Genomic DNA, 15,216 nt, shown 5'->3' on the forward strand with positions numbered 1-15,216 from the left:
GATTGTACTTCTGTATACGTGCATTAACTATGATATATAACAACAAAATCATACCAACTATCTTTTTGCCCCATCTGTTATGGAAGTAGAATTGTGACATTTTATTTGAGTAAGCTTAGATACTTTTGTCAGCATTGCCTATAAAGACATGGACCTAAATCTCATTTAATTTAAAGACTCTGGACTAGATCTCATTCAGTTTCAAATAACTGAAATAAATCTCATTTAATTTAAAGACTCTGGACTGGATCTCATTCAGTTTCAAACAACTGAAATAAATCTTATTTAATTTAAAGACTCTGGACTGGATCTCATTCAGTTTAAAATAACTGAAATAAATCTCATTTAATTTTAAATTGTATTAAACATTATATCAATGCAGTTGTACTTTTAAATGACATATCATAGTACCAAGTTTGACAGTACAGTGAAGCAGTTGTACACTGTGTGTGATGTATCACAATACATATTGCATCACACATGTGACAGTGCAATGATTCAGTTGTACATGTAGGTCATGTATCACAATACATATTGCATCACAAGTGTGACAGTATATCAGTGCATTTGTAACAGTAGGTGATGTATCACAATTGACAGTGTAATGAATTAGTTGTACCTGTAGATTACATATCAGAGTATATATTGCATCACAAGTGTGACAGTTTAATGAATTAGTTGTACCAGTAGGTCATGTATCACAATACATATTACATCACAAGTGTGACAGTCTATCATTGCAGTTGTAACAGTAGGTGATGTATCACAGTACATATTTCACCATGCGTGACAGTATAATGAATTAGTTGTACCTGTAGGCCATGTATCACAATACATATTGCATCATGTGTGACAGTATAATGAGTTAGTTGTACCTGTAGGCCACGTATCACTACATATTGCATCATGTGTGACAGCATAATGAATTAGTTGTACCTGTAGGCCATGTATCACAATAAATATTGCATCATGTGTGACAGCATAATGAATTAGTTTTACCTGTAGGCCATGTATCACTACATATTGCATCATGTGTGACAGTATAATGAATTAGTTTTACCTGTAGGCCACGTGTCACTACATATTGCATCATGTGTGACAGTATAATGAATTAGTTGTACCTGTAGGCCATGTATCACTACATATTGCATCATGTGTGACAGCATAATGAATTAGTTTTACCTGTAGGCCATGTATCACTACATATTGCATCATGTGTGACAGTATAATGAATTAGTTTTACCTGAAAGGCCACGTGTCACTACATATTGCATCATGTGTGACAGTATAATGAGTTGTACCTGTAGGCCATGTATCACAATACATATTGCATCATGTGTGACAGCATAATGAATTAGTTTTACCTGTAGGCCATGTATCACTACATATTGCATCATGTGTGACAGTATAATGAGTTGTACCTGTAGGCCATGTATCACTACATATTGCATCATGTGTGACAGCATAATGAATTAGTTTTACCTGTAGGCCATGTATCACTACATATTGCATCATGTGTGACAGCATAATGAATTAGTTTTACCTGTAGGCCATGTATCACAATAAATATTGTATATTAATAATAATAATTGTACATGCCAACCCAAAGAGAGGTATACATGTAATATTTGCTAAAATAAGTTTGCCTCAATAAATGCATTTAAAATTTTCCACATAATTTTGTGATGTTGTCTCGGACTTGTGGGTCAGCTAATATGCAGGTCATGCACTTTTTAGTGTTATACCTATTCAGCATGGAGAATTGGCTTATACCTGAACAAGCTCATACACGAATGTATATGGTACTCTTGATTTCTGCTGGCACTGAACATGCATATAACAAACTGCAGTGTTGGCAGTTGGGTGCACATGATCAGGGCTGAGCAAGAACAAATTTCAAACATGCTTTCTTGACAGATGGCTTTAAAAAAATCACTTTCCCTGGTTAAAATTCCACTGGTGCCTTTGGGCCACATTTTTATGTATGATTTTGACATGTAACCAATTGCAATAATTTAATAATTAAAGAAAGAAGTACAAAACACTTTTGACTGAATCATATTTTTTTGATCTATAAGAATAGTTTATACACTACAATGCACTTTAACTTAGATGAATTTGTTTACCTCATGTTTGATTTCATTTTTATTTATAGCAGAGTTCACCAGGTCCTGATGTCAACCAGTACTCAGTACCAAATTAGTTTCTGATTTACATTGAACTGCAGCAACAAATTACTTATGGCTTTGTTTGCTCAATTTATGATTCAGTTTCACTTAAAGCAGGAAGTTCATTTCTGTTGTTTAAATAACCACTATTTTCATATTTTGAAAACAATTGTCTTCAGTTTAATAACTGGTTCCTATAATTGTATGGTTGATGTGTAACAATTATAGACAATAACCAGACCATACATCAATGTAGTAAGTGGCTTGCCATTTGCATAATGAAAATTGTCAAGGTTACTTTAATAAGACACTAATGCCATCCCCCCCAGCCCAGTTTAATTGTCAAGCATTTGCTTGGGTACCAGTCAATATGTTTAACCACAGATGCATTATGTTGTAAGCATAAGCATGAGGCATGGAACATACAGCAATTTATTATTATTCATGAAGGACAAGCAAGTGCTAATTATAGATAAAAATGTAGTATGGAGAATTAAAATACATATTATGTTTCCAATTCATGTGCTGTGCACTTCACTTTGTAAACAAAGTTTATTGTTTTATATACATATGGAAAACAATCTTCCTAAGGATGGAAGATTTATGAATGGTGCCTGAGGAGGGAGGTGACTAAAATATGGTGACAGTCTTCTTAAGGGTGAGGGATCTGTGAATAGTTCCCCAACAGGGAGGGAACTATTAATAATTTACCATTGACTTCCAGGAAGTCCATATTAAACATGGCATATACCATATATACTTGCTTATAAGCCAAGTCAAACTGCAAATAACAAAGATCCTGACCTACTAGCATAATGGTGCCTGAAGATCAAAGTCTATGTTATTTGTTCTACTAATTATTCCTCACAAACTGCACAGACCCAGATCTGGCAGTGCATTATGCAATGGCAGAATTGGGCCTGTGCAGTTTGCAGTTTGACTCATTGTATAAGTGAATATATACAGTATTTAAAAGGTTTTGACAATCAGTTTAAATTAGCAGATTTTAGGGGGCTATATTTTTCAACAGGACCAACAGGCAAGTTTCTTTGAATACATTATGGGCATAATCTAGAACCAGATGACACTGGACATCAGGTGATCTGACTTTGTTCACACTATTCATGTGTGAACACCTTAATAATATGTTTTACTTACTCCTTTTTAGGTGCTGGCCAAGTAAGGGCCAACCCAAGGCGTGTTCGATTCAGCCCACCAAATGACATGTTTACACTGTGTCATTATACAGCATCAAGAGTACAGGAGATCCCCATAACTGGATCTTTTGAGATGTTTGTAAGTTTTCTGGAAGTTTGAGGGTTTGATGCTTTTTATGAAGTGTAGAGATTCTAACAGCTTCTACCATGTATTCTCAGTAGCAGGATCTGCACAAACAAATTACAACAGCAACATCCTGTCATGGGTAATCACATAAATATGAATATACTGTAACTGGAGATCAAACCTGAGACCAATGACATGCAAAGCATGTTCTTTATTAATGCGCATTCTGGATCTTGAGTCCTATTGAATGATTCATGTGCAAATGTACAAGTTATAAGCAAAGGTTGAAAAGCTCCTATAAGCTATAGATGGATGTTGAAAAGCCCCTGTAAGCTATAGATGGATGTTGAAAAGCCCCTGTAAGCTATATATGGATGTTGAAAAGCCCCTGTAAGCTATAGATGGATGTTGAAAAGCCCCTGTAAGCTATAGATGGATGTTGAAAAGCCCTGTAAGCTATAGATGGATGTTGAAAAGCCCTGTAAGCTATGTATGGATGTTGAAAAGCCCCTGTAAGCTATAGATGGATGTTGAAAAGCCCCTGTAAGCTATAGATGGATGTTGAAAAGCCCTGTAAGCTATAGATGGATGTTGAAAAGCCCTGTAAGCTATGTATGGATGTTGAAAAGCCCCTGTAAGCTATAGATGGATGTTGAAAAGCCCCTGTAAGCTATAGATGGATGTTGAAAAGCCCCTGTAAGCTATAGATGGATGTTGAAAAGCCCTGTAAGCTATAGATGGATGTTGAAAAGCCCCTGTAAGCTATAGATGGATGTTGAAAAGCCCTGTAAGCTATGTATGGATGTTGAAAAGCCCCTGTAAGCTATAGATGGATGTTGAAAAGCCCCTGTAAGCTATAGATGGATGTTGAAAAGCCCCTGTAAGCTATAGATGGATGTTGAAAAGCCCTGTAAGCTATAGATGGATGTTGAAAAGCCCCTGTAAGTTATAGATGGATGTTGAAAAGCCCCTGTAAGTTATAGATGGATGTTGAAAAGCCCTTGTAAGCTATAAATGGATGTTGAAAAGCCCTGTAAGTTATAAATGGATGTTGAAAAGCCCCTGTAAGCTATAAATGGATGTTGAAAAGCCCCTATAAGTTATAAATGGATGTTGAAAAGCCCTGTAAGCTATAAATGGATTTTGAAAAGCCCTGTAAGCTATAAATGGATGTTGAAAAGCCCTGTAAGCTATAAATGGATGTTGAAAAGCCCTTGTAAGGTCTATAGATGAATGTTAAAAAGCCCTTGTAAGCTATAAATGGATGTTGAAAAGTCCTGTATGTTATAGATGGAAGATGAAAAGCCCTGTAAGCTATAGATGGATGTTGAAAAGCCCTTGTAAGGTCTATAGATGGATGTTAAAAAGCCCTTGTAAGCTATAGATGGATGTTGAAAAGCCCTTGTAAGGTCTATAGATAGATGTTAAAAAGCCCTTGTAAGCTATAGATGGATGTTAAAAAGCCCCTGTAAACTATAAATGGATGTTGAAAAGCCCTGTAAGCTATATATGGATGTTGAAAAGCCCTGTAAGCTATAAATGGATGTTGAAAAGCCCCTATTAAGTTATATATGGATGTTGAAAAGCCCTGTAAGCTATATATGGATGTTGAAAAGCCCTTGTAAGGTCTAGATGGGTGATGAAAAGCACTGTAACAAACTCCATTGTCCCAGATCTGTTAGTGCATTATGTATTGGTAGATCAGGGTCTGTGCAGTTTGCCTGTAGACTTGACTTATAAGTTAGTATATACAGAATATTTTCCAGTAGAGTCCCATTGCTATTACATGCAGTACAAAATCCTATTTTCCAGGCAGAAGAGAAGAAAGTAAATTTGAAAGTCAGACTCAAATTACATGAGAAAATCAAGAACCAGTTTGAGTACTGTGAACTGCAAATACCATTCCATAACAGGTTTGTTGTGCCATTTCTTGCTTTAATGTAGTACATAACTTTGGGTGTCAATGTATCATCAGATAGTAAGATTATTACATGGGATGAGAGGCACACTTTCTGTGATAGAAAAAGTTTTCGTTAAAAATTAGGAGATGATGTAAATTCATTTAATTTGTGTTTGGTATATTTAATTTATATTGTGTACCCAACTTTTATCCTGACAGTAATTGAGAGTTATGAATGGAGTTAATATGTACATTATTTTTCTCATGATTTTAAATAAACAAGCTGTTTACATAGCAGGAGTTCAAGGTCACTTTTGTTTGTAACAAGACTAGGCCCATTAATTTTCCAGGATTGCTTTTTCCAGAACACTCAGTTGGGACATAGGTCAAGTGAAATACATATATATATGATATTATTATATATATAGGGGTTGATAAACAAACTATTCAAATTATTTATTCCTGTTTTAGATCAGTCATTTGGGAATCTATGATTAGATATTGCAGTTTGGTTCAGATATAATTTGAGAGGAATTATTTATTAAATTATTCGTTAGAATTACAAAGTGCTCATTGACTTTTTGTACTGAAACACTACATTGGGACTATTGAGAACTCACTTGAAGATATTCTGGATTGTATCATTGTGGAACATCTGGACATTCAAGACTATTGAAACTGATTCGTAACATTCTGTTTTTGATTTGGGAGACGACAATTAGGATTATTTGGGATTTAATTCACAATACTGTTAGTTCCTCTTCAATTTTCACTTTGTAACTTAGAGAAATATATTATTTGTTGATTTTACTAAACTTGTTTGTTTGCTTCTTTCTGTTATATGGTTTAATACCTGGAAGCATAACAATTTGTTAAAAACAAAATTTGAGATGTTTATGTTGTGCAAAAATTTGTGGATTAGGGAAGGGGTTGTATTGTTTGTATGCAGGTTTTTGGATTATGATAGGTGATTTACATGTTCATGGATTGGGGATGGTGGCATTGTTCATACACATATTTATGGATTTGGGGAAGGGTGGCATATTGTTGATAGACAAATTCATGGATTGGTGAAAGAGGTATATTGTTGATACACGAATTCATGGATTGGTGAAGGTGGCATGTTGTTGATACACAAATTCATGGATTGGTGAAGGTGGCATGTTGTTGATACACAAATTCATGGATTGAGAAAGGTGGCATATTGTTGATGCACAAATTCATGGATTGAGAAAGGTGGCATATTGTTGATACACAAATTCATGGATTGAGAAAGGTGGCATATTGTTGATACACAGATTCATGGATTGAGAAAGGTGGCATGTTGTTGATGCACAAATTCATGGATTGAGAATGGTGGCATATTGTTGATACACAAATTCATGGATTGAGAATGGTGGCATATTGTTGATACACAGATTCATGGATTGGTGAAGGTGGCATGTTGTTGATACACAAATTCATGGATTGGTGAAGGTGGCATGTTGTTGATGCACAGATTCATGGATTGAGAAAGGTGGCATGTTGTTGATGCACAAATTCATGGATTGAGAAAGGTGGCATGTTGTTGATACACAAATTCATGGATTGAGAAAGGTGGCATATTGTTGATGCACAAATTCATGGATTGAGAAAGGTGGCATATTGTTGATGCACAAATTCATGGATTGAGAAAGGTGGCATATGGTTGATACACAGATTCATGGATTGAGAAAGGTGGCATGTTGTTGATGCACAGATTCATGGATTGAGAAAGGTGGCATATTGTTGATACACAAATTCATGGATTGAGAAAGGTGGCATATTTTGATACACAGATTCATGGATTGAGAAAGGTGGCATATTGTTGATGCACAGATTCATGGATTGGTGAAGGTGGCATGTTGTTGATACACAGATTCATGGATTGGTGAAGGTGGCATGTTGTTGATACACAAATTCATGGATTGGTGAAGGTGGCATATTGTTGATACACAAATCCATGGATTGGTGAAGGTGGCATATTGCTGATACACAAATTCATGAATTGGTGAAGGTGGTATATTGCTGATACACAAATCCATGAATTGGTGAAGGTGGCATATTGTTGATAGACAAATTCATGGATTGGTGAAAGAGGTATATTGTTGATACACGAATTCATGGATTGGTGAAGGTGGCATGTTGTTGATACACAGATTCATGGATTCAGAAAGGTGGCATGTTGTTGATGCACAAATTCATGGATTGAGAAAGGTGGCATATTGTTGATACACAGATTCATGGATTGAGAATGGTGGCATGTTGTTGATGCACAGATTCATGGATTGAGAAAGGTGGCATATTGTTGATACACAAATTCATGGATTGAGAAAGGTGGCATATTGTTGATACACAGATTCATGGATTGAGAAAGGTGGCATATTGTTGATGCACAGATTCATGGATTGAGAAAGGTGGCATATTGTTGATACACAAATTCATGGATTGAGAATGGTGGCATATTGTTGATACACAGATTCATGGATTGAGAAAGGTGGCATATTGTTGATGCACAAATTCATGAATTGGTGAAGGTGGCATGTTGTTGATGCACAGACTCATGGATTGGTGAAGGTGGCATATTGTTGATACACAAATTCATGGATTGAGAAAGGTGGCATATTGTTGATACACAGATTCATGGATTGAGAAAGGTGGCATATTGTTGATACACAGATTCATGGATTGAGAAAGGTGGCATATTGTTGATGCACAGATTCATGGATTGGTGAAGGTGGCATGTTGTTGATACACAGATTCTTGGATTGGTGAAGGTGGCATGTTGTTGATGCACAAATTCATGAATTGGTGAAGGTGGCATGTTGTTGATACACAAATCCATGAATTGGTGAAGGTGGTATATTGTTGATACACAAATCCATGGATTGGTGAAGGTGGTATATTGCTGATACACAAATTCATGAATTGGTGAAGGTGGCATATTGTTGATACACATATTCATGGATTGGTGAAGGTGGTATATTGTTGATACACAAATCCATGAATTGGTGAAGGTGGCATATTGTTGATGCACAGATTAATAGATTGGTGAAGGTGGCATATTGTTGATACACAAACCCATGGATTGGTGAATGTGGTATATTGCTGATACACAAATCCATGGATTGGTGAAGGTGGTATATTGCTGATACACAAATTCATGAATTGGTGAAGGTGGCATATTGTTGATACACATATTCATGGATTGGTGAAGGTGGTATATTGTTGATACACAAATCCATGAATTGGTGAAGGTGGCATATTGTTGATGCACAGATTAATAGATTGGTGAAGGTGGCATATTGTTGATACACAAACCCATGGATTGGTGAATGTGGTATATTGCTGATACACAAATCCATGGATTGGTGAAGGTGGTATATTGCTGATACACAAATCCATGAATTGGTGAAGGTGGCGTATTGTTGATACACAAATCCATGGATTGGTGAAGGTGGTATATTGCTGATACACAAATTCATGAATTGGTGAAGGTGGCATATTGTTGATACACAGATTCATGGATTGGTGAAGGTGGTATATTGCTGATACACAAATCCATGAATTGGTGAAGGTGGCATATTTTTGATACACAGATTCATGGATTGGTGAAGGTGGTATATTGCTGATACACAAATTCATGAATTGGTGAAGGTGGCATATTGTTGATACACAAATTCAAGGATTGGAGAAGATGGCATATTGTTGATACACAAATTCATGAATTGGTGAAGGTGGCATATTGTTGATACACAAATTCATGGATTGGTGAAGGTGAAATATTGTTGACACTCTAATTCATGGGCTGGGGAATGGGGTATACTGCAGGATTGGGAAGTGGGTATATTGTTGGTGCATAAATTTGTTGCTTGGGGAAGTGGGTACATTGTTTTCACAGAAGGTTAATTTTTTATTGAATGTTTCAATTTGTGGTCTGTTGTATCCACAAAATCTAAACGAATTCAGTTTGTGGTTTGTTGCAATCACATGAATTGATTTTGTGGTTTGTTGCATCCACAAAATCTGCATTTATTCATTTTGTGGTCTGTTGCATCTTCAAAATCAATGTGAATTAAATTTTTAATATGTTGAGTCCACAAAAGTATATGATTTTAATTTGTGGTCTGTTGTATCCACAAAATCTAAATGAATTCAGTTTGTGGTCTGTTGTATCCACAGAAGCCACATGAACTCATTTTGGGGTCTGTTACATCCACAATATCCACATGAATTAAATTTTTAGTAAGTTGCATCCATAAATCCTGCATTAATTCAGTTTGTGGTCTGTTGCAATCACAAAATCTGCATAAATGAAGTTGTTGTCTGTTGCTTCCACAATATCCACATGACTTGGTACCACATGAAAAATAGTGAATTCACATGAAGAAACAACATTAAAGTTTTATACATTTTTGTGAAATATGAAATATTGGCATGCTAATAAATACATTTTGTACTTATCTGCATCAGCACATCAGATCTGAGTGGGTTTTCTTTTTGTACTGCTGATTACTTGCAACAAGATGCATAGACCCAGATTTGTGGGTGCATTATGTGACTACAGATCAGTGTCAGTGCAGTTTGTAATTGAAATCTTCTTATAAACAAGTATATACAATATTATTTTTTTCTCCTATTGAAATTCGTGTATTTCTGCTGGTAAAAAGTACAGAAATAATAACCTTAAGTTGTGACATGACGTTTCATTGATATAGGTTGTGTATATGGTTCATGCCTTTTAAAAGTACAATAAATCACAAAGTAATCATGACATTTTTGTGAAATATGCAAGGAAACTAAATTGGCAAAAAGTTAACTACATAAAAATATATTATGCATGCTGCATATAAAATATATATAATTTTTTTTAAATGTAATTAACTGCATATAAAATATGTAACCGCTCCGGTGGCCTTGTGGTTAGAGCATCTGCCTCAGATGCAGAAGGTCATGGGTTTGAACCCTGGCCGAGTCATACCAAAGACTTACAAAAATGGTACTAACAGCTGCCTTCCTTGGCACTCATCATTAACAGGTTAGTGTTAGGACTGGTCACCCTGGTGTCAGGATAATATGACTGGGTGGGACATCATGCTACATGTCTGCAGCATGATGCCTCAGTGCTAGACATCACTATAAACTGCCAAATTGCAGACATCTTTGCAATATGACTGAAAAATTGTTAAAGCTACATTAAAAATCCAAATCACATCACATCATATATAAAATATACACATTGCTAATACAAAAACTTACAATATTTACATACCTCAAGATTTTGCTGAATTAATTTTTTTAAATTTTAAAATATTTGGATTTACAACATGTACATGGTAAATTGAAAGAACATTTGCCAAATTCCTTGTGTTTGCTGAATACATGCCTTTTAGGCTTTGGTTTTATGGACACACTTAAGTTTTATGTTTATATGAGAAAAGAGTTGATGATGACATTATCAGGGACATTTTCCATCTCTCAAGCTTTATCAATTATTTATAGAATGTTCTCTTATCCTTGTAGATACTAACAATCCATCTCTCAAACTTTGATACTAACAATGTTTATTTCACAGGGGTCCTATTGTTTCCCATGATTCCTTGCCCAACAATGGCAGCATGATGCTGTCCCCTGACAGAAAGGTCTTAGTGTGGAATATAGGTCAAAGGTTTCCCAGTAAGACCCTGGAGGTTAATCTGACAGCCACTGTCCAGTTTGCAGATCTCAGCAAACAGCCAGCATCTCTACAAGATGACCCCTTCTGTGTAGGCCAAAATGCCTATGCTCAGGTAGGTCCCAGAATGCATATTTAATTGTGAAACCTAAGGCTGATCAATTTTTTTCTTCTTATTATTTTTGTCCAGAACAAATGGTTTCAGAAATTCAATTGTCCCCCATACCTTGGCAGTTATTCCAAAATTTCAAGAACTTGTCTGGATTCAGTGAGATGTGTTCACTTTACTCACAAAAAGAACAAAAGAAATAATGTACAACATATTTCTTTCTTTAATGGGCATAATTTTTTAGTTTTCAGTTGTCAGGGTATCTTTTGTACACTACTTCTTGTTCTGATACAGTGGCATCAGTACTTTGATCAGCAGTAATCGACTGAGGTCCAGAACTGTAATGGCACTTAATTGGTTCAGTCCTGAATTTATCAGTTTCATTGATAAGCACACTCGTAAGCAATTGTAAAACATCTTTCCTTTAGTGATTCAGGCCATGGATAATTATCAATCACTTGCTAGTACAGAGTCTGGCTTGTCTCTTTTAGGAAAAACGGTTTTCACAGACATGGTGGGAGCATTACATTTTACCCCTCAATTTTAATGTAAATGTTCCTGTTCTAAAATTACCATTTTACCTTTCTCATAAACATAATTCAGTAAATACATTTTATCCACATATTAAGGATCACCTGACTCATTAACTGCTTTTAAAGTTGTCATCACATACATTTTTGTAATTTAATACAAATGTAGACAACTCTTTAATTAGCATATTCGCTTTACTTGAAACAGATTATCACATGTTAAAGTTGATACTCCATATAATCAAATAAAACTTTAAAAATCATTAAAGTCCATTAAGGAAACCAAGACTAAGTAAAAAGCCATTCATTAATTTAAGTGCATTGACTCAATGGATTAAAATCAAAGGTTGATCCACTTCTACCTGGGTTAAGTAAACACAACATAACAAAGCCTTTTAAAACACTGCTAATTAATTATACTGGAATTGTTTTTTGTGAAGTGTTTTGATTGGCTGATAATTCAGTCACATAAACTAATATGCATTCAAGTAGTCCAGTATTTGCTCTCAAGCTTTTACCTAATAGAACATACATGTGACAATTATTGATGACCACTTATTGTATGTGTGGTATATCACCTTATGTGAATGAATAAATGGAGAGAAAGAAGAGAGAGGTAGATTCAAGCATTCTGTATGCCCAGAGGGCATGTATGACCAAATAAAGGTGGATAAAGTGATTCAAGCATGAGAATCAGTGCTTGCCTGACTTATTTTAGAAAAAGAAATAAATGCTTGTCCCTGGCTAGCACCTTGCAAAAGTGTACTTGTCCAGCTTCAAACAAGAACATCCCTAGACATCAGGCTATGGGATGTTAACAGCCCTAATCCTACACAAGTAATTATTTGAAAAAGTTTATGAAGCTTGTTAAATGACGTCTTTCTTTTGCTAGTCTTGGTGAGCATAGACTGAAATTATTCAGTTAGGTTCGTTTGAAATGAGAACTGTAAGATTCTATTCATCAGTTTACAAAAATTATCAATTTTTTAAAAGAAACTTTAAATTTGCTTAGTGAAATGATTTTAAGGTTCATTGGGATATCCTGGAGATACATCTTTTATGTGACGTTAGATCTGCCAACCCTGACGAGTCCGTCTCAGTAAGGCAGTTTATTTTTTTCCGTAAGATTGACCAGTTTTCAGTAATGTGTAACAAAAGATCTAACTGCTATTATAAAGCTGGAAAACATAATTAAAAGTTTGATGCATCAACAATAAACATTATGTTCAACTGAAATGTTTGTAAAGTATGCGTAGGCTTTATTTACAAACTAGTACAGTTGCACAAACTCTAGTTCCAAACCCTATGCAGCTCAGTGGCTTGTTGCTCTCTCTCAACTTGACATAATTCTTGGAAATTCTTTTCCATTTCACATGACAATGGAAATCATATCTCCCGCCACAAGTCATACTCAAACTGGCACGTGATTTCTGATAAACGTTATTGTGTCTTTTTCAGCTTTTATTCACAAGAATCTGAATACTCCTTTTTATTCTTCTGTGTTGATTATTAACAGTTTTCTAAAAGCTTATTTTCCCCTTTGTCTTAAACATGCATCGCTTTTCTGGACGCCATTTTTAATAATTCTATAATCAACAGTTTGATCAGGCAGACATTTCTCCTTCAAATACGTTCCCCGATCACATTAACGTTAGGGATATAAGCCTGCTACCTCTTGAATCCAGCCCTACTAAAAGACGAAAATTCATCTTTTCTGTCTATCTCATATAGACCAAAGGGCAGTAACTCTTGCCCCTTACCTCCCCTTGCCACCGCCAGGTGTCACTAGTTTTTAAGCTTCACTTGTACTGATAACACGTACATTATACCTCCAAACAATCCAAGCCATCTTAGCGTTAAATTGGACCATCTGAAGTTAAATTTGGATTTATTGCGTTGGACACTCATTCTTCTACAGGTTGTATACATTATTTATACAATTTTTTCAAAATTGAGTGACTTTGTCACCCTTACGGATTTTGTCTACTGAAGACCATGTTACACACGCTATCGCTGAACTCGTGTTGTCAATTAAGATAATGCGACACTGACTAATTTCGCTTACTCCGTTAGTAACGGTTGTGGTATTAGCGAATTAATAACATGCTGAATTGCTAATTTATGCTTTGTTTTCTTTTCTTGTGTCGTTTCAGTAGAAATGTCAAACAAATGCATGAAATGCAAAAAGTTCAAAGCAAAAGAAGACAACCATGACTCTTGTATTGTATGTACCAAGTGTACATCATCTATACCATGCAGCGTGTGTAATACTTGGACAGAGCAAATGTGGGCTGATGTAGTCCAGAAGGCAGAAAAAGGGAGTGGGGGACGTTGGGGTCCCCCCTCCACCTAAAGTTCATCGTTTGCAACCGTCAGCCACAGTAACATCAGCGGCAATGGAGGAAAATAATGTTGACAGGGTACAACAGTCCACCTTTGAACAGATGCGTCGTTTGGTCCAGGAAACGACGATGCAGCTATTGACATCAGGCCAAATATTACCCTTATTTCCCTTGCTCACTTCCACAGCTTTTTCTGACTCTTTGGGGGAATGTTCCCCCAATTTTAGGCTGCCCAGTGGGCGTAAGTCGCCCCACATGTCCGAGCATGGCCTTCGGGTCTGTAAGTCAGGATGCATGGGGTTTTTACCGGATCTATCGGATCCATTTCATTATACAACCTCTACATCACCCGCCATCCAGCTGTCCCAGCATGGGGACCCTATTGCTAAAACGGTCCGACCAAATATGATTTATGGGGATCTTAGTGATAAATCTGTCCGTCAAGCTGTACCGCCGGCAACATACCAATACTATGGCGGAGATTTTAGTGAGAAATCTGTCCGTCCAGCCAGGCCATTGGAGCAGCCGGTACCGGTGATAGCAGGACCATCGCCAACATTCAGGCCAACCACAAGCCAGACAAACCAGCCAGCAGGGCTGGCCGTCCATATGTTCACGGCTTATCCACAAGGGAGTGTTAGTGACAGTGTCAAGGATGACGGAATCACGTCATCTATGCCACCTGTTATGCTCTATCCAGAGATGCAAGCTATTCCAGAACACGTCTCGGCACACAGTGAGGGTGACAAAACTCCTGCAAATCAGCTGTACACAGAGCCAACCATGGAACGGACTGAGTTTGGCTTCAAGGCGGCAGTGGAAGAAATTTATAGGGTGTTGGCAACTTCAGAATGCCCTCCACCTCCTACCGCCACTCAAGACTACAAAGTTAAGGCATCTGTAGATCTTGACGGGGAGGAAGAGACACTGTCCTTCCGGCTCCTTCCCCAGTCAGCAAAAAACAAAAAAAAATTAAGGAGATCAGTGATCGTCTATATGGATGATTATGTGATCCGGGGAATGCTAAGGCATTCTTTTCAGAAAGCCAAGTACCAGCGGGTCGCAGGTACAAAACTCATTCAGAAGCCTTCAGTACAGATCTTCCTGCCCTGGACAAAAATATGGCAGCAGTTCACATGTCCGCTCCACGGTTTTACAAAGTGGACAAAAATGTGTTCCATGTCACGTCAA

At 36.6% G+C, this 15,216-nt stretch overlaps 1 protein-coding gene across 1 annotated transcript in view; it reads left to right on the forward strand.

The window, feature by feature from the left end:
* The window catches only part of LOC149808422 (AP-5 complex subunit mu-1-like), a 59,704-nt gene that overhangs the window by 20,397 nt on the left and 24,091 nt on the right, over window positions 1-15,216 (forward strand). Inside the window, exons 9-11 of the mRNA XM_089977020.1 lie at window positions 3,337-3,464; window positions 5,265-5,365; window positions 10,946-11,159. Coding sequence (XP_089833146.1) covers window positions 3,337-3,464; window positions 5,265-5,365; window positions 10,946-11,159 — 443 coding nt within the window. The remainder of the gene's footprint in view (window positions 1-3,336; window positions 3,465-5,264; window positions 5,366-10,945; window positions 11,160-15,216) is intronic.

This window comes from Sinohyriopsis cumingii, chromosome 1 (genome assembly GCF_028554795.1).
Source record: "Sinohyriopsis cumingii isolate HCF-2022 chromosome 1, ASM2855479v2, whole genome shotgun sequence".
In the NCBI taxonomy this organism is placed as follows: domain Eukaryota; kingdom Metazoa; phylum Mollusca; class Bivalvia; order Unionida; family Unionidae; genus Sinohyriopsis; species Sinohyriopsis cumingii.